The 25,822-nt window shown below is 37.4% G+C and overlaps 1 protein-coding gene across 1 annotated transcript in view; it reads right to left on the bottom strand.

The window, feature by feature from the left end:
• The window catches only part of Plxdc2 (plexin domain containing 2), a 398,667-nt gene that overhangs the window by 234,203 nt on the left and 138,642 nt on the right, over positions 1-25,822 (bottom strand). The window contains exon 2 of the mRNA XM_041630585.1: positions 6,110-6,321. Within this exon, the coding sequence (XP_041486519.1) occupies positions 6,110-6,321 (212 nt within the window). The remainder of the gene's footprint in view (positions 1-6,109; positions 6,322-25,822) is intronic.

The following is a 25,822-nucleotide window of genomic DNA, read 5'->3' as shown; positions in this document are numbered from 1 at the left end:
ATGATGGAGAGCCCACTGAATACTTAGAAAAATATATTCTATATAATTTCTTAACAGGTAAAAATAAAAAAATTAACTAATATAAATTTATAATTAGAGAGTTATAAATTACACATATATAATAAATGTATGTCTTCCTATGTTATGTATTTATTTATTTACTTACTTACTTACTTACTTTTAAGACACTATCACCATGTAGCTCTAGTTGGCCTAGAATACAAAAGATTTGCCTAACTAAGTCTCCTGAATGCTTGGATTAAAGCTACGTGGCGTCACTCTTAGCGCCACTATGTATGTGAGTGAGTGTGTATGTGTGTGTGTAAATTGTTTATGTATATTAATGTTTGCCTGTGCACGTATATGTGTACCATGTGTGCAGTGTGCATGGAGCCCAGAAGAAGGCACTAGGTCTCCTAGAAATGGAGTTACAGATGGTTTGTTTGCTGTCATGTAGATTCTGGGAACCAAATCTCAATCCGATGGTAGAGCTGCAAGTTCTCCTAACAGCTAAGCTCTCTCCCCTGCTCCCCCCTCCTATGTTATTAATGGCCCATATGTGGGCAGACTCAATAGAGCAGCAGTTCTTAGCCTGTGTGTCACAACCTCTTTGGGGACAAACAACCCGTTCACAGGGGTTACCGAAGACCATCAGAAAACACAGATATTTATATTTTGTTTCATAATAGAAACAAATTACAGTTAGAAAGCAACAATGAAAATAATTTTATAGTTGAAAGTCACTATAACATGAGGAACAGTTTTAAAGGGTCACAGCATTAAGAAGGTGGGAAACACTATAATTGAGCTTCCAACTCATTTACAGTGTTTGGTAGACACCAGGTTATTGTTATAGCACCCCACTCATTACCAGACATTGGTATCGTATCTTTTATTTTTCAATGAGTTCTTAAAAAAAATCACTCAGTGCCAATAAAGGCTATCAATGGCCATCTGAGTTTCAAAACTAGATCTTTAGTCATATAATTAAATGAATCTGCTGCAGTGAAAACTTTGTCCAACCTGCTGTGCCTGACTTGACATTGAAGGTTAACCTTTAGAATTGTTATTCTTTCCTGGGTTAGTTACTTGTTCCAGGATAAATTTTGCTTGCCTATTGTGGGATGGAAATTAGTCTCATTTCTTCTACTGCATATTTCCAGAGATCATACATTAAGGGACCATAAGATTTGATTCAGTTTCTGCTGCTTTGGTGATGGGAAGAAATATGTAAACTTCTGATTGGATTCTATTAATTTTCTTTTTGGAATATTGATGACAGCTTTTACTTTGCAAAGAATAAATATACTAAAAATAGTAAGTCAGTAAGAGATGATATCTTCAATTATTGCTCATCCTCTAAACTGATAATGGGAATTAAAATAGGATATAATATATCTCGCTCAATTATGGATTATTATTAGCTTGACATGTCAGCTCCTTATTGCAACAAAAATGGAAAAATATCCATAAATGTCCTTCAAAGTGTTGAATGGGGTATAACTGAATTATCCACATGGTGCTTCACTGCTAATAATTGAGTTTGCTTCTTGTAATACCATAGAAGTAGTCTTTGGACCAATACATATAAGTTGTAAAGTTATTATAAATGCTATTCCTATCATTTATTTTTAAAACTAGAATTATATTTCAGTATAGAGGAGATTCTTGCATTCTACAAGAACGGAGAAAAATATATTTAATCTCAGCTTCTCCGGTACCATTCTGAGATTAGTCATAAGAATATCGCACTGAGGGCTCCCATGCCAATCTCTTACCACTCATGATGATTCTACCAAGTTCTTTTACCATTCTAAGTCATGATACCAATTGGGAATTTCATTTCTAGTACAGGTTACTATCAGATCACTATTAACCAGTAGACCCTAATCTCAGGTTTCTGATTTTGGCCGTTTGTGTTAAAATGTCTACATGAGTCAGTCCCTTTGAAATGCTACAGTAAACATAATCTTCACCAACCTTTTCCACTCAAAAAAACTGGAGCAGAAACATTTGATATCCACTGATTCTTTTCTTTATAAAAAATATAAATAACCACATATCTATTACTGAATAAAAATATTTTCCTGTTTGATTTCTATAAACATTAAAATGGCTGGAAGACTGAGTAGTTAAAATCCTATACATTCTGATGCTTTATTTTATCATTTCTTCAGAGAAACTATGCATTGTCGGCTGGCCATTGATCTCACGACCCCCCTGACAGCCTCCCAGCTGCTGGGCTTGCAGATGTGTACCCTCAGACCCAGCTCTTTTCAAAATGTTGCTGCCGAGTAGGATTACATGTTTAAAAATTACCTCATATTTGCATTCATTCTTCTTATAATCAGGCTACTAAAATAAATAAAGTGTGTTTAGACTTAAAAGGTAGAAAGAGTAGGGTTTTTGATTAGCTGAGTGTAAGTTGACATATGCTTCATATTGCAAATGTCATGCAGAATCTTACTACATCAAAATGGTACACAATCGAATTAAAGATTTAAGTAGGACATTTTCAAAAACTGGATTGATCTGTAAATTATCACATGAGATAATGCATACTCATAAAGATAAACAAATGTGTATAGGTGTCTATATTGCAGGTATAGGTTATGAACCCATAAAAAAAACATGAGAGAGAGAAAAGATGAATGTGTATAGGTGTCACTGTTATTGCAGGTATATGTTATTGACCCACAAAGAAAAACATGAGAGACAAAATAGAGGTTTGAAGTAAGGTGAAGAAAGGAAATAGAACAATGTAACACGAAAGTTAGAGGAGAGAAAGGTCTGAGCTAGAGTGACAGGAGCAGGGAGAGAGTAGTTTTGATGTGGGATTCTCCTCTGTATGCGATGAATATGTTTTATTACCATTAATAAAGAAGCTGTTCTGGCCTATAGCAGGGCAAAATATAGAGAGGCTGAAAGAGATATAGAGAGAAAGTAGGCAGATTAAGGGAGATACCATATAGTTGCCGAAGGAGCAAGACGCCAGTCAGATCCATACGTGTAGGCCACAGCCTAGTGGTGATTAATAGGAATGAGTTAATTCAAAATGTAAATGCTAGCTAGATATATGCCTGAGTTGAGGCTGGAGAGATGGCTCAAGGGTTTGGAGTACTGGATAGACTTCCAGAGGTCCTGGGTTCAGTTCCCAGCAACCACATGGTGGCTCACAACAATCTATAATGGTATCTTCTGTACCCTTCTGTCCTGCAGGCATATATGCAGGTAGAACACTGTGTACATAATAAATGAATGAATAAATAAATAAATAAGATAATATATTTTTAAAAATTCTCTAAGAATTAACAAAATACTTTATTCAAAAAAATGCCTGAGTCATCGATCAAATAGAGTTATAATTAATATAGTTTCTGTGTGATTATTCGGGTCTGAGGGACTTGGAAATGAACAAGCAGTCTTTGTTTACAGAGTTTTTATGCACTATGTGTGCAAATACTGAAACAAAATTTATTACTTTGTATGCCAATTTAAGAAAAGATAAAAATTTTGAAATGACAAAAATAGCCCTTTTTTTCCATAAAAATCATCATCAAAGAAATCATCTCAATTTTCAGCTTAAGCTTTTGCAAGTAACTCCTTTTATATCAAAGAAATTATCTAGTTGTAGAAAGTAAAATATATAACAGTCCAAACGATAACCATGTGCATAAATTACTAATAAGTAACAGTGCTCGTTAATCTTTGGTTAATTTGACAGAAGCTAGAATCATTTGGGAATAAGAACCCTTTACTGAGAAAATGCTACCACCAGATTTTCCTGTACACAAGTCTATCGAGAATTTTCTGATTAATGATTGATGTGGGAGGGCCCAACAGTGTCAACCTTGAGCAAGTGATTAATTGGCCCTAGGTTGTACAGGAGAACAGGTTGAGCAGGCCCTAGGAAATAAGCCTGGTCAGTAGGCTGTAGTTCCTACTTGCAGGTTCCTTCCCTCCATGCCCCCCTGCACTGACTTCCCTCAGTGATAGATTTTTAACTGGAAGTGCAGGGTAAAATTAAGCATTTCTCCCTCAATTTATTCTGTGTCGTGGTGCTTTATCATAGGAGCAGAAACCTTAACTAAGATAGTAATATTTACATAATGACAAGGACAGTTTGTGATAAGATGAAGACACATCTGGGAATGTGCTATGGCAGAAGACCTGTTGATTTCCACTCCTACATGAACATATCACACACTTCCTGACCACTATGCACTATGTTTTTCTCAGTCATGGAGTCTGAGCTCATATGGGGGATATAACTGCTGCTGGCTGCCTCTGCCACTTTTACCATTGTCTCAGGATTTTACCATTATTCCCAGAAGAACTCCTTGTTGGTAAGCAATGGAACACAGCACCGTCCAGATCTCTTATATCTTTAACACTAACAGCTAGCTTTATTTTGCAACTTGAAGGCCTGTGTCCTGACCTTAGCTGAACCACTTATGAACTTGTCTGAAATGCAGATGATTAGGTCCAGCCTACTACAGAGAAATCAGAATGGGCATTGAACCCGATACCAAAGTGATCTCTCCATATGTTGAAGTTTCAGACACTTGCCTACCCCACAATTGATTTCTTAGTCACTTTTGGTCCTAAAACTGCACCTATCCGATCCCCAGGCCTTCTTAGCTTTATTTATTGCTGTGTGGATATACTACTGCCTGGTGTTAGAAGGTCTGTGAGGACGGCCAGGGGAAAAGATACCTGCCATGGCCACAGAGAAACCATTTGGCCATGTTTGAGCCTCTCACACATATACCTCTGACAATCTGTATTTTAAAGAATTTCTCTGACTTTGCGGCGACAAAATGATTCCTCAGTCTACTTGCTAAATTGTGTAGCATCTGCTTCATGAAACCGAGTTATCTCCTAAGTAATGAGTATACTAGGAATAGCAAAAACACTGCTCAGTTCAGAAATTATAACCCTAACATCTTGGAAAAAATAGCACCTAAAATATAAAATTGAAAAAGGATATGTAAGCAGTCAATGACTGGATCACATATTCCAGTCAAATTCTCATCCCAACCCCTAGAACAACCAGTCCAAGAAGGAAAAACCTTGCCGTGACCTCAGCCAAACTAGCATGCATGGTCAGAAACAGATATAGAGCTGAGAGTTTCTTTACTTTTTTGCCCCTGCCTTCAATAAAGCATTAACCATGGAAATGCAAATTATTCAACTATTAATTTAAGATGCTCTTTGTAATTAGTCCAATGGTCTCTCTGCCATCAGCCTCCACTCACTGAGTACTCATATCAGTTTTTCAAAATATGTATCCTTTTTGGCAATGAAAGTCCTATAGCCCATGAAACTCTCTAGTCATAGGCAAAGATGAAGAGTTAACCCCTCAAGAATCTACTTTGCTATGCAGTTCCAACACTCATCCCCTGTAGACGTGGTTCCTTCTAGCAGAAATACTTGTCTCACTTCTCACTGATAGCTTATAAATCAAGTGACTTCTTAATTTGCCAAAACCTTGTCTAAAGAGCCATTCCTGGGCAAAGCCGCTTTGTTAGCATTCTGATTTGTTATCCCAGAAGAATTCAGCATACCCTACTGCAAGCCGCACTGAAGTTTTCTTTTTCATAGATGTCACTTAGTATAGACATGATCTGGTCACGGTGGCTTGACCTTCCAGACAGTGGATTCCCTGAGAGACAGGGCTGTATTCTTTTATTGCTGTCACTGCTGCTTCCAGCACATGTTTGTCTATCTCATGAATAAGTTGACTGATGACTTAGCCAGTATGTATATCAGCCAATTAAACTTCCCTTTAAAATTTCTTTAAAAACTTTTTAGGAATAAGGTATACAGTAAGAAGATGAGACAGGATATGCACAGTAGAGTTTAGGCATCTTTTTTGTGTATTTGTTTGTTTGTTTTGAGACAAGGTTTCCTTGTGTTGCATTGGAGCCTGTCCTGGAACTAGTTCCTGTAGACCAGGATGACCTCGAACTCACAGAGATATGCCTGCCTCTGCCTCCCAAGTGCTGGGCTTAAAGGCGGGAACCACCACCGCCTGGCTGAGTTTAGGTGTCTTACAAGGAAATAATGAACAATTAATTAAAATTGATTATCCAGAACATTTACTTACCTCGATCTGGGTGTTGTTGTCCTGGCCATCATCCAGTAGCAGGTCAGTGAAGCCTCTGGGCTCTGGCAAGTCTTGGCCCATGCTGGCTCTGTTTGTGTCTACTGCCTTAAAAGGGTCCGAGTTTCTTTTCCATCTGTGGCTGTATGCTTGTGAGTCCACATCCACCCCATCGTCTCTTTGAGGAAAGGCCTTTGAAACATCATACTTCCAATCTGAAATAGAAACAGGCATGTTACCTCTAGGTGTGACTCATACACATAATACCCATTAGAGTGGAAAATATACTTCTGTTGGTCATTAGAATAAGAAATGAACTTATCATAATGTACCAAAGTACTTGCCATATTAGACCCAGTGTGGAAATCTGAGTGTTACAGTTTAAACATGAAATGTATCCCCAGATTCATATATAGTATGCTTGGTCCACGGACAGTCGGCACTAGAGCAGTCTTACTAGAGCAAGGAGATGACTTGGGTATGTCTTTGAAGGTTGCACTTTTTCCCCAGTTCCCTTCTTGCTTTCTGCTTCCTGACTATTATGGGACGAACAGCCTCTTAGCACACATGCCCCCATCAACATGATGCTATATTCAAAGGCATGGGGGAAACTTGCATGGGGAATCTCTGAATCAGGACTCAAACAAGCTAATCTTTCTTTTTTGTTATTTTTTATTGTTGTTATTGGTTTGTTTGCCCAGTTATTTGATTCCAATTGGTATAAGCATAACTGTTATACTGGGTATTGTGCAACTTCAGGGTATACGATAAAATGAACCAATGATTCCTGTGGTGATCTCTAAGGGGCTCTCAAACATACTCCTCTACAGAAATGCATATATCTTTCCTCTGCATATACACACATAAACACACACACACACACACACACACACACACACACACACACAGAAAAAAAACTGTTCTGAGAAAGCAAGTTAGAAACCTAAAGAATGAAAAACAGACAGCTTTAGCTTATTTGAAGAGAAATGGCACAATGAATGTGTGAGCTTATGCCGATTTTCCATAAGCTATACCAGGCTGCAAAGGCGCAATGATGTGCTTGAATGGGTTAAACATAGTGGAGTGTTCTCCCTGTAAATGTGTTAACCTATCTTGTAGTTTAGAAGCCAGACTTGGATCATTGCTTGCCTCATTTGATAAGCAACCCTCTCAGAGGCATCACAAACATGTTTGTTCATTTGCACTGTCCTCACCTTGGGAACTTGTCAGAGTGGTAAAGGAGGGCATTGACAGGCACTTACAGAAATGGATGGGACAGCAAGGAGATCAAATCACAAAGGTATTTTAAAGCCATCTGCAAGGACTGGCCTTGCTGACCCAGCTCCTCTTGTTACGACATGAGGGAAAATTAGATTTAATCATGACTCCTAGTCTTTCATTTCAGTAGGTCAGTAGGGGATAGAATAAAGCAAGGGTTGAAAATTCAGTTTCCAAGCAAGAGGAACAGCCTTCTGCTCAAGCATTACCAAAAGATAGGAATCGGCACCCTTTTTAACTGGGCTGATATGGGTTCACAAAGGGCCAAGAGAACACTGATCTAATCATGGATGTGATGTTCCTCTCAATACAAGAACGTTTTGTGGAAGGCTGTTATTGAGCTTAATGCAGAATCGGCAACTCATAACTTCAGAACCTATGGGCCACCACCACCACCATTTTTCAGCAACCACAATGGCTAGGCATACCTTGGTTTCAACTCATAAAGTTTGTGGTAATCCTTCCAAACAAGATAGGGCAGTTTAGTTTCACTAAGACCTAAAAGATATTTTAAAGTCTGATATGTTGGAAGCTGGGAAGATGGCTCGGAAGTTAAGAGCACTGACTGCTCTTCCAGAGGGCCTGAGTTCAATTCCCAGCAACTACACAGTAGCTCACAACCATCTGTAATGAAACCTGGTGCCTTCTTCTGGTCTGTAGGAAGAATATACGCAGAATACTGCATACATAATAAATAATAAATTTTTAAAAAGAGAAAACTTACAAAAAAAAGAAAAACTAACTAACTAAATAATGTCTGATGTGTTGATGGATGGAGTCTTAAGACTCCATACAATAATAACATGTCCATTGAGCCCTATGAAAAACCATGGGTACCAAATTCACTAAATTTCTACCAGAAGAAACATTGGAGCCAGAAAGAGGAAGGACTGTGCTCTTATCAGTGAACTGCACACCAAAAGGGAGCCGTATGCTTTGTAAATGGCTGCACAGCATCCCCCAGTGACTGACTCTGCATGCACTGAGTGTTGAAGAAGAACAACTAATTAGGGCTGTCAAGTACACTGTGGAAAATAACTGCTTGCAACACTCTGCCTCTGCCTAACATTTGACAATACTTCAGTCCTCACCGACTGAGGGAGTGAAGGAACACACTACAGACATTTTCTTTGGCATAGGAGTTATAGGCCCAGGCAGAAATAAGTAAGATACCAGGGCTGAAATGTTTTCTTATTTCTTTGCTGTTTATGGGTTCACGGTAATTTATAAAATTCTCTAGGCTTTTGTTACCCTGTATTTTAAGTCACATTGGACATAGCTTATCTGGAAAGGCAAACATCTTTTCTTAAGGATGTGTCTGGCTCTAAGAACTTTGGTACTAGGCAAAATTACACGAAGCAACTTGTTTGCCTCAATTGTATATCCAGCCTCATTACTTTAGATATACGAGGCAGCTTACAACAAAGCCAAGCAATAAAATTTCCTAACAACCACAGACCTTCTGGCACAACGTTTAGGTTAATCTCAGAGAAGTGAATCTGTCTCCCAGGTAGGGTGGTGGGTCTTGGTGAGTTATGACAGTGGTAAGCTGTGCCAAGTCTGTCCTGGCCCCTTCTTTCCCTTCTCCTTCCCTTCATCCCTTTCCTTCTTACCCTTTTTTCTTTTCATTTTTATTTTCAATGATAAAGGTTAGCCAAGATGTACAGTCTGATCTGGGATTCTGCCACTCTACTTCCTCAGCTTCCCTAGTGTCTGGCAATACAGTTGCCTGTCATTAAGCTCAGCTTCTTTGTTAAATAGGTTGGGTCCACTTCTCTGACATTAAGGTTACCGGTTCTCTTCTGGTATATCAGCATAAAACAACTCTCCCATGACCTGTTTTAGGACCACTAGTCTTGTTCTGAGACCCAGAATCCAGGCATAACAAAGCAGGCAGAATGACTATCAGTCCAAAGGATCTTTTACTGATTTTATTTCTCAACCCCTTTCAAACCCCCTTCATCATTCCCTTCAGTCATTTTACTCTAAAAAATCAATTCAAAGGAGCTTCAGACCTAGGAAAGATAATGTCCATATTTCTCATTTAATCTAAAAACTTATTAATATGTTAAGCATTTGTTTAGTACTCAAATTCACTCCTTTGCAGGATTTGAGGGCAGTAGAAAGAGCAGACAGGTTCTCTGGAAAAACATTCTTATACGTCCACGTGACTTCCAAAGTCAGGACACTTGACAGTCTTGGCTTCATTTTTTTGTCATTATTTGGTAATATTTTCTGATTAAAAATAATCTGCTATTCATACTTTAAAATAGTTGTTTTATTCATTGTGTGTATTAGTTGGGTTCAATGTGATATGTCACCCTTTGCTTCAGCATGCAGAGGCTCCATCATACAAACACAGTGATTGATCTACAGTCACACAGCATTGTGCTGGTAAACACTTGCTCCATTTCTACAAACTGGTCAATTCTTTGCTCACTCTAATTGCATTTACAAGAAGTAAACAGACCCTCAGGAAGTGAGAAGTTTCCTAATTGGGAAACATTGTGAGTATGGGGTCTGGGTTTGCAAAAACCTAATGGGTTGCCTTTTTATTCTGAATCCTATTTTCTCTGACAATATTATAAATAAGCAGGCATACTCAACCATGCATATAGAATATATCACTCTAAGTCCATAATTTAGCTAGGAGATGACTCAAGATGGAAGTGTGACATGGGCTTAGATACTGATCCTGTTTCAGAATGTATTTTAGAGAAAATAACATAAATCAAAATGGATGTTTTATAGAAATGAAGGAAGGAAAATTGGAAAAGTTACAGTTGGGTGATCTATGTTAAAATTACTTATCTGAATTTCATGGGCTTTCAAAATGCATACAAATATCTTAAATTATTCTTTAAATTGACAACCAAACAAGTCATCTGGAAACAAGGCAGAGAGAACTGTGGGACACAATGTTTTCCTTCCCAGCTTCATTGAAAGCATGCACAATGGGACAGACCTCTCAACACTGCTCGGCAGACTGTCTGTGCTTGGTAGCTACATGCTACTTAAATCCCCACGGAAAACCTTAAAAGAGAATTCCCCAACATTCCTTGCTACTGTAATTACTCAGTTCATGGAAACATTAATTCTGTTTAAAAACTTCCATTTGGATGTAAGGGGAGAAAGGTTTACAAACACATTTTTCTAAACTGTTACATCCAATAAACAAATGGATATTGGTACATCTTTCGATAGTTGAATAGATTGAAGTAGTAGAGATAGTGTTATTATTAGCTAAGGAATTGCATTATATTTCCAATAAGACAACATCAAAACACCTCACAATGACCTGAAAAGACCAAAATAATCCCAAAGCATCCTCATAGTGTTCTATATAATCTTTATAGTTCCTTCTATGCCTTTGGGATGGTTCATCTTTATTGCCAAATTGATGGTACTTGCGATCACTTAGGAAACAAATCTTTTAGAATGCTTCTACGGAATTATCTAGATTTAATTGATAAGTCTGGAAGACTCCATTAATGTGGGTAGGACCACCCTATGGGCTGGGGTCTCAGACTGATTAAAAAGGGGAAAACAAGCTGAACACCAGAATTCATCACCCTCTGTTTTTCCACAGTGGGTACAATGTGACCAACCATCTTCTGCTCCTGCCACCATAAGCTCCCCATCATGGTGGACTGCATCCCTGGAAACACAAAGGAAGATACACTTTTCTTTCTTCCTTAAGTTGCATCTGTTGTGTGCATTTTTCCCAATAAGACAAGTATTCAATGAAACTCTCTTATACCAGGAAGTAAATAAAGCAAAAGGGGAAAACGTGGAACTGGAATGGATACATCTATTTTATGTCACATCCTAATGACTTTATTTCAGTGTCTTACAAGTAACTGACAGTGGTGTATTGAAAGCATCTTAATCCCTTCCCTGACTACTTTACATAAATAATACTCATAAAACATATATGCCAAACCACCAGAAAGTAATTGTATGCACAGAAATGAATTGCACAAAATTAGAATTCATCACAACTGCATCTATTAACATGTTCTGTATTCTGCATTTTATGTATGTGAAGGTATACACATGCTTGTGTGTATGTATGATGGTGGGAAGTTGTGTGTGCTTGTGTGGGGGTGTGTGAGTAGAGGCCAGAGGCTGAAAGTATATATATCAATTGCTCTTCGACTTATTTTCAAGGAAGATTCAATCGGCTGCACTGATTGGCCAGCAAGCCCTAGAGATCCTTGTGGCCACAACCTCATGATACTGGGATTACAGATGTGCGACACTGCATGCACGCTTCTTATGCAGGTGCTGGGGACTGCAATCAGGTGTCACACTCATTACTGACTGACTTGACCATCTCTGCAATTCAGTTCTCTACTTTACAAGTGGACCAAGCCATCACTGTGAATTCCCTGAAGAAAGACTCAGACTTTTTTTCCAGGAAGAATATTTACTGGCTGGAATCACCTGAGAAAGAATAAAATTATTTGGCTAAGGCAGACTGTCATATTACTTTGATTCTCGATTTATTTTAGAACTGAATAGGAAAATTGTGTTAAAATAATTATATCCTTGGTTATGTCAATAATGAACTCACTGCTGCAGCTAATTTGGAGGTTTTGCGTAATTCAGCAAGGTAGCTACAGAAGATAAAGTTCACAGCATGTTTTATCTAGTTGGATTAAGAGTTTTGAATGGAATCTTTCAGTCATATTTTGTTTGAACTCCTCAGGAGAGACATTCTGCCTCTGGATGTGCTGATGGCTCCTTACTATCTACCCAAGTGGAAAATACAAGCCTCTTGTTCCAGGTATTTCTCGTTTAATCCTCTCAATAACAATGTGTTCTGTTCACACTATAGAGAAGTTTTCAGTGGCCTCTTTGCCAACATACACACCTTCCACTAATGACTGTTAAATCTAGCCCCAAATCTTCAGAAAATCTTGTATGTCTCCCAAAAATTTCAGCTCAAAAATGGCTCTTATATATGGACTGAATTTCATTCTGTAATATAGTCACTCTTCAAAGGTGAGTCCTTAAATACTCCTATTATACCTCTACTTAAGAATGGCATTGTATAGGAAGGTGTTAGTACAGCCAGCCTGACACTTGCTCTCTCCAGAAAAGATCTTGAACATTCTAGGCACTTGGCTGTCCTCTGCTAACTTTCAGTCACTGAAAGAGTATATTAATGTGCCTAAATGACTTGGGTAAATTCTTTATACTCAACACCCGCCTGTTGGACATACCAGATTTGGGTATATGCTAGACAAATAGTAGTTACAGGAGCCATTTTAAAAGAATCTTAAGCATTTTTATTGTCATAATTTGTCTATACAACATTTCTAGATGCTATTGTATTGTATTAAAGACTTAGTCAAAAACGTCAGCAATGCTCAGGGGTGACAACTTCAGAAGACGCTGACCTCAATGGTGAATTAGATATCAAAAGAGTCATAGTTGAATTGAGTATTAAGAAGTGGTATAAATAATAGGGGATATAATCTAAATGGATGAAATAAGTCACTATGAGTGTACCCTGGAGGACACAGACACAGAAAGATAATTATCACATGTACTCACTCATAAGGGGCTTTTAAACATAAAGCAAAGAAAACCAGCCTACAAATCACAATCCCAAAGAACCTAGACAACAATGAGGACCCTAAGAGAGACTTACATAGATCTAATCTACATGAGAAGTAGAAAAAGATAAGATCTCCTGAGTAAATTAGGAGCATGTGTGTAGTAATATGGGGCGGCAGGGCTGCGTCCCCACACCAGGCCGCCCACATGGCTAGCTTATGCCCCAAAATAATTACACAGACACTGTATTCTTTTAAGCACTGCTTGGCCCTTTAGCTCTAGCACTTACAGGCTAATTCTCACATCCCGATCAACCCATCTCTAATAATCTGTGAGAACCGGTCTTACCGGGAAGATTCTAGCCTAGTCCATCCTGGGTCGGAGCTTCATGCAGGGAGCGGGGCATGGCGTCTCTGCTGAGGCGTCTGCTCCCGAGAGAGCAGAGCTGTGGAGTCTCTGACCTCACTTCCTCTTCCTCCCAGTATCCTGTTCTGTTTTCTCCTCCCACCTATCTTCTAACCAATAAAATGGGCCAGGGCAGTTCCTTTATTAGCCAATGACCTTCCTCCATCATTTCCCCTTTTTCGGTTTAAACAAAAAAAAAAAAGGCTTTAACATAGCAAAATTACATATAACAAAACAGTTATCAAGTAAAAGTTACAACAATCTTTATCATAACTAAGGAAAACTATAACTATAACTAACTATTCTTAACTCCATCAAAGACTCCAGAAAGATACACTACTACCTGAGCAAACAAGAAAAAAGCAACTTTTAAAACTCTAGAAATGACAGAGACATCTCGCTGCCTGGACAGTCACCCAAAGTTCCTCTGTATCGTTGGGGCATCCATCTTCAGCCTTCAGGCCCATGGTATCCAGCAGACATTTCCATAAAGCAGGAAAATTCAAAGTCAGTTCAGTCACTATCTGTTGTGTCCTGCAGAATGTCTCGCAGACTCTTTCATGAATCAGGAACCCCGAAAGATCATCTCACCTTAGGCAAGTTCAGTTGTCCTCTCTCTGCGGGTTCTCTGTGTCCAGTTTATGCAGTAGTCCAGGCAAGAGCAGTTTCTTGCCCAAATGGCTATCAAACTCCATAATGATCCTCTTCGATGCCCATCTTCCTCTCGAAGTAGATTGGTGCTGCCAGGAGCAGAGTGTCTCATTGTCATGAAAAGTCCTCAGTTATTAAAACATTAAATGTCCTATTCTGTAATCTTTGAAAGACATGAAGAATGTCTATCTAAAATATATCTCTATATATCTAGAAAATCTAACTAACATGACTACAAGCTTTAATATTATCGATGATTATCCATTAACAACCTATATTTCTTAATTATACAGTTAACAAAATTGACCTTAAATCTCTATCAATAAAGCAAAATCTATGCTAATGTCAATTATTCATTTCTATATCATATCCACCTTTAAATATAAAGAACGTTTATAAACCATATTTGGGAACATGGGCGCAGTTTTTTCTCTCCAACCTGCTTCCTGCTGAATGGGGGCGTCGTTAATTAGGTCTTTCACGGTATAACCTGTGTGCTAGCTTCATCTCAGTTGGCAGTTGAGCGAAGCAATTTTCTGAAGGTGTTCACACCAACCCTTCAGGAGGGCGTGGTCCATCATACCAAATCGGAATAGAAGAAATGAACAGCGTCTCATCCTCTGTGAAAACAAAATAAGAAACTCCTTTCCAAAGTATCATATCCTTAGATACAAATTCAAAATATCTATGTTGGATTAGTTCAGCAGCATTTATAAACAAATATCTTTTAGTAGCTTTTGCTCTTTCCTCAGCATTCAAACAATTCAAAGAGAGCATAATAGCATACAGTATCAAAATTCTCTGTGTATTTTCCATCTTTGTGCAGCTGTGTTTTAACCTCTATTTTGTTTATTTTTACTTTTAACTCTTTGCTTTTTGAGACAGGTTCTCTGTATCTTTGATCTGAAGTAACTCTGTAGACCAGGCTGACTTTGAACTCTCAGAGATCTGCCTGTCTCTGCCTCCCAGGCATTCGGGATTAAAGGTGTACACTGCTACACCTTGAACTCACAGAGATCTGTTTGTCTCTGCCTTCTAGACACTGGGATTAAAGGCGTGTGTTACCACACACAACAACTCTCTTCCTTTTTTTGTTTTTTACTTTAAGAACTTCAACTTTTAGTCTGCATATATTTTTAACACACTTTAAACCATTTAAAAATTTTCTTTGTCTCTGAATCTCTCTTTACTGTATATCTCTATTTTTCTGACCACATGAGTCTTTAATTTACCAAGCAATAACAGTAGGACTAAAGGCGTGGCTTTGCCAGCTAGATCCAGTCCATTCCTTAGCTTTCCAGCCTCATGGCGGATATACAGGCTGTAGCCATGTTTACTGCAACAACTGTATGGCATTTCAAGGTCCCTGCCAGCAAGTGAGCTACAACAGACAACACTCAAGTCCTCTCTCTTGGTAGCCGGCCCTCCTGCCTCAAACAGTCAGAGTTTGCCCTGGCAGGATGGCCCAGAAAGCCGGCATTTTTAAACGGTGCAGCTTTTTTCCTGCTATGGCTGAAAACCGAAAAGCATGCGTTCAGCTTTTCATCAACACCGTTTAAGTGTTTCGTGGCAGGACCTCTTAATGAGCTGCAGACTTTGCAGCTAAAGCTGAGTCGGGAAGCCTCTCTTAGATGAGGTGCTTGCTTGCCTCTGGCAAGCAGAGTAGACCCAAGAACACAGCGAGTCTAGTTGCCATCAAACAAATCGTAGCACTTTACTCCAAATGCTCTATTCAAAAGCTCTGTCTCCCGCAGGAGCCAGACAGAGATCACAATGGCGGCACAGCCCCAGGAAGTCGCGCTTTAAAATGACACAGCCTTTTTTCTGCTACTGTTGCTGAATCAGGAAATCTCTCTACAGCACGCCACCAACAAACAGCAAAAATCTGTGTTAAACTCTCTTTCCCTTATTTTTAAGCCTTCTCAGGTTTTTTAAGTGGGTTTAGTTGTTCACACGTCTGGGCGCCAAATGTAGTAATATGGGGCGGCAGGGCTGCGTCCCCCACACCAGGCCGCCCACATGGCTAGCTTATGCCCCAAAATAATTACACAGACACTGTATTCTTTTAAGCACTGCTTGGCCCTTTAGCTCTAGCACTTACAGGCTAATTCTCACATCCCGATCAACCCATCTCTAATAATCTGTGAGAACCGGTCTTACCGGGAAGATTCTAGCCTAGTCCATCCTGGGTCGGAGCTTCATGCAGGGAGCGGGGCATGGCGTCTCTGCTGAGGCGTCTGCTCCCGAGAGAGCAGAGCTGTGGAGTCTCTGACCTCACTTCCTCTTCCTCCCAGTATCCTGTTCTGTTTTCTCCTCCCACCTATCTTCTAACCAATAAAATGGGCCAGGGCAGTTCCTTTATTAGCCAATGACCTTCCTCCATCACATGTGGACTTTGAGGGAGTGTTGAAGGGGGGGAAGAGGAAGAGATGGGAGCAGAGAAAAATGTAGAGATCAATAAAAAGCAATAAAATAAAAAATAATAGTAATGTACTGACATTCCATTTTGCATATGAACACACTGATGACGTCTTGTACTGGGGAAATCACCGGAGATGGGTCTAGAGTCTCTGTCTTAGTTAATATCTAACCTGCCTTTGAATAATCTTTCTTAGGGTCAAGATATTAATCTTTATCACAGCTTAGTTATAGAACACCATAAAATAATCTAAAAGGGAAAACACAATATTGGAAACAAATGCTATTGAATTCAACCAAACAAGGCAAACAGCCCTTCATATATAGATGGGGAAGAGAGTCTTCTATCTTGCCTGCTATGTTAATACAGGAAGATGAGTCACTGCTAGTTTAAATGCAAGGCAGAAATAGTGTACAAAATCGATAGTAGGCATAATAGAGGTTTAATGTATAGGAAGAACTTGAAAGATAATCTTCTGATTGAGGATTTCTTAGTAACTAGCTAATAATGTTGACTCCTCATTCAGATTAATAAATTTCAGCATTGACTTTACATTGAAGACAGTTTTTCATCATATAGCCATAATATACTTATTCACTCAGAGTATTTGCTAGTTTTTCAAATACATTAATAGGACCAGGGAAATAGGCTCAGCTCAACATTGGTTACAATCTATATATAATCTATAGGCAGGTAAAGATTACCTAATTAAATAAAAGATGCCATGTTTCCACAAGACCTTTGTGTTTTTCCAGGGCACATTCACCATAATGCTCAGAATAACAAAGCCATTTTTGGTCTGTGACCTCAGTCATTAGTGGTATGAGAGGGTGTGCTTTTACAGCCTCTTTCATTCCTCCCCACTATGAAAGCCGATTACAATACTATTACCTAAATATCTTGTTAACATGTTTTATTAAATTCAGAACTATCTAATTTTTAAGGGCCATATATTTGTTTTTATGCTTTCAATTTTATTCATGAAAGGTATGTATGCTTGTACATATGCATGCATATAACATTCAGTGGCATCATAGCACATTAAAAAATGAAAACCATGCGTTACAATACCTTTCTGTTGATCATTAGGTATAAACCCGCATGTTTCCTGTGCTATGATTGACTGATTTGCAAATGAAGCCCAGGCACTAGAACCAAATCCCAGGCATGGAAGGAATGACTGCCAGTGAGGGAAACAAAAGATTCTGTAAACAAGGATCAGTCATGGACAAGAATACCTCCTGGGAAAATGTAAACTTCTGAACCAGTATAAGCCAGATGGGATCTATTGATACAATGGTACCCAGACTCAGAAATGATGTCTAAATGTCCTGGGCCCAAGACACAGAGGGACTTCAAATAAACTCAGTCTGCCAGCTGTCTGATCAACTCAATCTCATCCCAAGTTGTTATCATATCATACTCCGTGGGTCAAGTTAGACTCCATAATGACCCAAAGTGGAGCTCAGGGTTTCTCAGTCATTGACTATAGATGTTATCAAACACATGCCTTTCTCTGCATCTGATTAAATCAGGTAAATCATACAAGTTTCATCCCAAATTTCTACAGGCTAAATACCCTGATAGATAGAGTGGATTTGAACAGTGGTCAATAAAACTTAGTTTTATCACCACAAAGTTGATCATTGGCATTGACTTTGAAAACACTGTACCTCGAAGTTTACAAATACATGGTTTTAAAAAAGTTTGTCAACTTGAGTGGCCATTTAAAGATAGTTTAAGGAGGCAGAACATATGTTCTTAGAGTTAAACCTGATGATATTTTTCTAAAATTTGATTACATGAATCTACATCAAACATGAATAACTTTACTTATATCTTTCTAAAAGGAAAGCAATATTTTATGTTATTGGAGAACTAAATTATGGGGTACTCCCTGCATGACTATGGGGAATACACATTAAGATCTTAAAAAATTGCGTGAATTCATCAACTTTACAGAACTTAAGATTAACTGCCTTTTCTGTCTTTAACACTGTTTATCAAACACCGTAACACTAACTTTTGAAGTTCTTAGATTGAATATTAACTATTACCTTTTTTTTTCTTATAAAGTCTAGAACTTTTCAGCTTCTCTTAGATGTATCTAAATTGTCAGCATCATTATTCTTGTGGTCTGGTACCATTATAAAATTTAATAAGGGCTTACTATTAGCTGATAGCCAAGATGTAGGGGCTACTCAGGGACTAATGGACAAGTAATGAATACTGCATAGATATCCTGAACAATAACAAAAAATTGATTTCTATTTTGGCCATGATGGAAGTGGTTGATGTGAGACTTTATAATACAGAACAGAACAGGAAACAATTTGAAATACAGCTAACTTAATTTTGGAATTTTCCATTTAATGGTTTAAGGATACAGATGATAATTTAGAAAATAAAGCAAAACAAAACACATTATAATGTTTAGCATTTTCAGAAGTTCACAGCAGGTTATCAGAGCTAAGGCCATGCTTCCGCCTAGCTTTTTTGTCAGATGATGGCACAGTTGAGGTGACCCTCTGCTAGTATCCCTTACAGTACCATCACCTTGTTATTTAGACAATTTTATATCTTTACTTTAAATTCTTAGCCTTGACAACTTGGATAAGTTAAATCATTTCTCAAGAAAATTAGAACCTGCCCTGCAAATTTTGTGCAATTTCCTATACTTTTCTCACCTCTTTTTTATAGATGAGTTCTATTAACTAAATGATCAGAATTATAGTGGTATAATTTTAAAATCCTTTGAAAGGTTCAGAGAGATTAGTGCAGCAAGAGAAAGCAATTTTCCCCAAGTTATTCTACTTCTCACATTTGATTCATATATTTAATGAAATAAATCTTCACACAGCCTTAGAACCATAAAGCAATGGACAAAGGCACTTAGCTTTGATTTTTTTTCCAAATAACTTTCCAAAGAAGCTTTATGAAAAAAGAAATCAAAGGAAAGATGTGTGCTTCTGAATGACAAAGACAACTGTGAAATGAAGGACCCAGAAAGATTTAGGAGTTACAGTAAACAGTATGTAATTATGTAGGTTAAACTCATATACTGATTTTACATATAAATTGGAAATATTTTACATAAATCTGCATTCAATACATGAAGCAGTTTTTAAATATTTAAGATAACTTGAATCAAAGTAATTCAATTACTGGATCACATTTATTAACTCAAGATAATATAGAGATAAAACATTTAATATGAAAAGAAAGTTTCTTTATATAAACTGTAATTTTTATTTAAAAACAAATCATCTTTCAATTTGTCCCATTCCTAAGACTGGTAAAAAGCCCATAAAAAATAAAGGGCACATTGAGGATCAGAAGCGTGATGTTCTGCAGAGATGTAGTTAGGGATTTTTGGACTTAACAAGCTCTACCATACTCTTAATACTTCAGTTTATGTTACTGAGATTCATGAGTTCCCCACTGTTTGTGAAAAGAAGAATACTCATATTTTCATTTCAACAAACAGTCACCCAAGAGGCAGTTTTAAAATAAAGTTTTTAGAATGCCTAAAATGCTAAGAATGCCTAGATCTCGCCATTGCTTTCCAGAATGAGAACTCCTAATTAAATTGCATGATTGCCTATGTTTAGGATGATAACATGATTTTACTAACAGTGTAAATAAACCACAATCAACAAAATCACTTTAAGGAAATAAAAAAGAATCAAGACAGTAGAACCTCCAATAAAACTAAATTCAGATGTTTGTGATCTATTCCAGAAATATGCTAATGCCTGCCAGAGTACAAAATATTAGAGATAACATCATATATTACATTTTCTGCTTATCATATTTTTATGGTTGGAAATGCATTGATTCTAATATCTTTGAGGTTAACTTTTATTTCTGATACTCCAGACATAATCCTACATATTTACCTTGAGCCAATATTCACAAAAAGTAAGCAGCAGTAGGTTATTGTTTGATTTTTAGAGCAAATTTTATAATATAGAAATGGATAAAAAGAATTAATGCTAGTGAAAAATACAGTAGGAAATTATTGGTAAATCTTAGAACTCAAATTCTTATAGAATATTGGAATGTACTCATATTTTCAGGAAGATAAATATAGCAGGTAATTTTGCATTCAATATTTTTAGATATCAGTAAGCCCAATGAACCCCCTAAAATTCTAAGAAATACTCAGCTCCCATGGTAGACAAACACAAGGATTACAGTTATGAAAATAATGAGTATGGCTTAAAACCAAGCATAAGAGCACTAAATGCATTAACCACAGGCGACATAAAGAGCATGTACAACTATCTCATAAAAGAATCTAAATTTTTAAGACAGAAAGTGGAAAAATAGGATAGAAAATGAATTGCAGATTCTCAACTCTTCTATCTATGGTCTCTGAGCAGTAATATAAAATAAATGGAAATAAATAACCAGACAAAATGCAGAGAAGCAAGCTGGGTGGTGGTGGCACATGCCTTTAATCCCAGCACTCGGGAGGCAGAGGCAGGCGGATCTCTGTGAGTTCGAGGCCAGCCTGGTCTACAAGAACTAGTTCCAGGACAGGAACCAAAAAGCTACAGAGAAACCCTGTCTCGAAAAATCCAAAAAAAAAAAAAAAAATGCAGAGAAGCAGTCTGACGATGACGTCTATATTTAAATTTTACCTTAGTTGTCATGTACAGATGGATGCACAGCACTCCAGACTAAAGTCAGATTACTAAGTTAATGCCTGGTCTATAAGAGTTAGCTTGGGGACAGGCCCCAAAGCTCTCGAGAAACCCTGTCTCCAAAACACATAAAATAAAGTAATAAAATAAAAACATGCTGTAACTGAGATGAATACCTGGCAACGAAGAACTAGCAAAGTGTGGAAAAACATGAAGAAAAATAAAGAAAAAAAAAAGAAAGCAGTGTTTTTGTGTGTGTTTACAGTGGCCACAAATGTTCATAAAATAATTTGGGGAATTATTTAAGCTAGAGACAAGAATTTCTGAGACCGTGGGTAACCTGAAACTCACTCAGTCCAATGCACTCAGTCTATGAAAGCCCAATAACCTGTAGGCACTTAGATATTCTCTCTCTCTTTCTCTCTCTCTCTCTCTTTGCCAAGTGTGAATACCCTACTAGCCCTTCCATTTAACATTGTATCCTGGTTGATGGTTTCAGTTCAATTAATCAGAGATGAAAAATGATTATCATCTCAAAAGAAAGCTGAAAAATAATCACACATGTACACACACACACACACACACACACACACTCAATTTCCCACTATTCCCACTTCGGATACCATGATAGCTAACTATGAATAGTCCCAACAATCAATATACAGAAATTTCTATTTATCCTGAATGCCAGTCCCACTTCAAAGTGACACTCCTGCCTCTCTGTTAGAATAAATGAGTACAAATTAAAGTATTTTATTTTGGGGAAATAATTTTCTTTCACATTACCCCTGAGGAAAGGAAAAATGCATGGAGACAAACTTTGATGTGCCTTGCTTATAGAGGATGACACGTGAATAAAGAGTAGAAAGCAGAGCACTGTGTTCTTGGATTAATATACATAATGTCTCACATCTCAAAACATGCAACTCCGGTGAAATGTTTTGACGTGCCTTTTGTTGGGAATTACTTGGCTAGGTATTAACTGGTCTGACTAACATGCAGGTGGATTATATAATTTTTTAGGTCATAAACATCTTTCAATGTTATTTGGAATGCTTAGATAATACTTTCTTCTTTTCTTACTTATGGATCAAATACTTCATGAATTTAATTAAAATTAAATCAAAATTTTCTTTCTGTTTGTATAAACCTTAAATTTGTTAACCTTTTATTGTGCTTTTTTTTAGATATATTTGTGGAAAACTGAGCTAGTTTTCTATTTATATGTAAATTTCAGCTTCTAAATTTGGATTCAAGTCTACTCTGAGAATGTTAAGCCTCACTCCATCACATTCAAATTTATGGTATATGCATCATGAAAGACCTCTCACCAGTACCAGGTTCCTGTGCCAATATCAAAGGCTTGAAATACTTCAAAGTATTGTGCAAAATGTGTATCAAATTTCCCACTGAACTGCAGCATGGTTCTCCCTTTAGTCTGCTGGAAAATCATTCATTCATCCACTTATGAACCAAGGTACTTTACTTGCCTGCTCCACAGACACTAAGGATATGTATAATGTCACAGATGCTGCCATCACTGCACAGGCAGGAGTGACCAACCTACTAGAGCCTGAGAAGGGAGAGGGGATAGGAGTCAGGAGGGACCATTATAAGCAAGGAAAGCAAGCTGAAACTGCATCATCAGGGTGTGGTATAACACAGACACCGAGCTGGGTGCTTTTCTCTCGTAGGGAGTTTGAAAGCCATCAAGAAGATTTAGGGAGGAAAAGGCTTGATCCATGTGGTTCCTGCTTTAAAAAGATTGCCTCATTAATCACTTCAGAATGGACTGTAAGAATATATGTTTCTAGAACCTTAGGCTCGGCTGATAAAAATGAAAATGCAAAACGTTTTCTCTTCTGTACATGCTCAGCAATCACACTAAAGTACCAACAAGTTTACTCAATGAAATGACCAATTCTCATGTGAAAAAAAACATATCCACCATGACAGCAAAAGATACAACTCATATCAAAATGTGGAAGTGAGGGGCAAAGTACTTTAATGTATTACAGACTAATTAATCTGCTTTATAGTTCAAGAGGAATATTACAATAATTATGAGGGGAAGCAAAATAATTCTTCACTAAAACTGAAGACAATAGCTAAAATATCTAGAAAGACATGGTGGTTAAATGATCACTAACGGAGACCATGTCTAAAGTTGACTTCTCTATCAGAAGTTTGACGTAATATTCTACTTATCGATGGATTCATTTCTCTAAGTTTATCAAAGCCAAGAGTAAATGAAGGCCATTTCCTGGTCAATAACAAGGCTTCACGGTTGTAATAGATGTTAAATAAATTTCTATCGAGTGAATAAAGAAACACCATCATTTTAGAAAAAAAAACAGCAGATATATGATTGACTTTTAAAGCATGAAAGATAAAATAAAGATTATAGAGCCAAAAAACCAAATATCTACAAATTGAAATTTGTTTGTTTTTAATTTTTTTCTTTACATAAACAAAAAAGAATACTTAGATTAGTGCCTCAAATTTTAGGATGTATTAAAATCAAAGCATTCCTTAATATTTTTCAAACTCAGCCCTTCTTAGATTCAGAGGACACTTAGACAGGTGGATCTGTTAGCAATACTTGAGAAACAATGAAGTTCATAAAACAAAGAATTATATTTCCTGGCCCTGTAGACAAAGAGGGCTCTTTCCAGACACATGTGAGATACAAGAAAATAGAAAATGACGTGTGGATATTGAATTTGTTCCTGTTCTCAAAATGGAAAGCACTAATGTAGACTTAAAAAATTATATTAACCCCTTGCTTGCATATAGCCCTTTGATAAAGGCTTTATCATGTAGTACTGAACTTGTTTATCACACTATCCCTTGAGTTATATAGGGAATTCTTATTGTTCCAATTTTTCAATAACAGAGACCCAACTGCAAGTGGATAAAGTCCTTTTGTGACCCCACCTGGCCCACCCCCAGCCATTGGTAGGTTGATCCTTGAGACAAGGACTTCTGATGTCAGGTTCCATTTCAGTGCCCACAGGAAGGCTGAGATGATATTCAGTTTCATTATCCTTGCATTGTGAAATGGATATTAGTTTTTAATACCTCTGTTCTAGTCCATGATCATCCTCTGTGGCTTGCAATGTTCACTTGGAGATAGATCCATAGTGGAGATTAGAAATAATTAGAAACTGTATTCTCTTTGTAATGTGAATCAAACTAACATCGGAGGTATACATGGGAAGCTCAAGGAAGGCTTTCCTTGCCTGATTAAAATTGATAACCCATGTGCATACATTGGTTTTTGGTAAATTGCTAGTCCCTGTTACAACAGCAAACTTATTACCTGATAGTTGAATCTTGGCTTTTATATTGTAAATGTTGGTGTTAATTGGAATGATGGCCTAGGTAGGTAAAAACCTCAGGAAATCTAGGGTACATTTCTCAAATAAGCATCAAATTCACCCATTAAAAGGAACTTGGTTGTTAAAATACAGCTCTGACTTAGCATGTCCAAGACTGACTTAAAATTTAGCATCTGTCAAAACTTTGGGGAATGCTTCTGGCAATCGAATCAACAGGTCACATTTTGAGCATCTAGACTAGAAAGAGATTAAACCCAAGACTGTTGAAAATAATGAGAATCAAAGAATAATTCTGAAAGGAGTCAGAGGTAGTAGCAAATAAAATTGCATTAACCTTTTACTCTCCCCATGACCTTGGGTTTCTTGTATTACCTAAAATAACTGGAGAAAGATAACTACCACAACACCTAAAATCTTACCCTCTCAGAGTACACTGGCCTAGTCCAATGGCTAGTTTGTCTACTTGACTCTTACTCTCAAATATCAAATGGACTAGTAGCCTAAATACCAACACAAATAATAGATGTTAAAAAAAAAACTATGCCTAAGAAAGAAGGAAACCTAGATACCTTAAAAGAGAGAACTTCATTGAAAAATCACCTCCGTTAGATTGGTATATGGATTTTCTGTAGGACATTTTCTCAATTGCTAACTGATGGGAGAGAGCCCAGCCCACTGTGGATGGTGCCACCCCGAGTAGGTTATCCTGGGGTTTGTAAGGAACTAGGCCGAGCAAGCAACGGGGAGCAAGTCAGTAAGCAGCATTCCTCCATGGCCTCGGCTTCAGTTCCAGCTTCTAGGTTCCTGCCATAACTTCCTTTTATGATGACTAATAAGCTGTAAGATGTAATAAACCCTTTCCTTCCCCCCCCCCAAAAAAACTGTGCCTATTCCTTTAGGCGTACACAGTAGAATGGAAGAACACTACTTTCTTCCAGTTTGTTTTACACAAGATAAATAGTGTGCCTTTCTCTTGCCTTAGCTAGGTTAATCAGAAAAATGAATTCAATTTCAGCCTATTCCCGAGCTGATTGCTATCATATATACTATGATTCCTTATTAATATCAAGTGATTCACTCAAGTCAGGATAACGATTTAGAACTTGCCCTTTTTGATTAAATGTGGGTTACCTAAGGAGATAAGCTACCTAGGAGAGATTTTTATTATTGTTATCACATTAAAATATTCCTAAGTACAAATCAATATCATAAGACTATGCTAATATTGGAAAATCAATGGTGCCTTAGAAACTTTCTAAAAGTACTGAAGTGGATTTCTTATGCTAATATATATTTATAAATTTTAGCAGATTTGCTAATTATATAAACAAGTTACTTTGTTGACTAAAAAGGCAACTTTGTAATAGTTAATTCCCAGCCATATGAATGATCACATGTGTTGAATGTA

Source organism: Microtus oregoni, unplaced genomic scaffold (assembly GCF_018167655.1).
Source record: "Microtus oregoni isolate MIOR12 unplaced genomic scaffold, Mior012 000035F_ref0000213, whole genome shotgun sequence".
NCBI lineage: Eukaryota > Metazoa > Chordata > Mammalia > Rodentia > Cricetidae > Microtus > Microtus oregoni.
The sequence above is the reverse complement of the archived record's forward strand: the minus strand, read 5'-3'. Positions and strand labels throughout refer to the sequence as shown.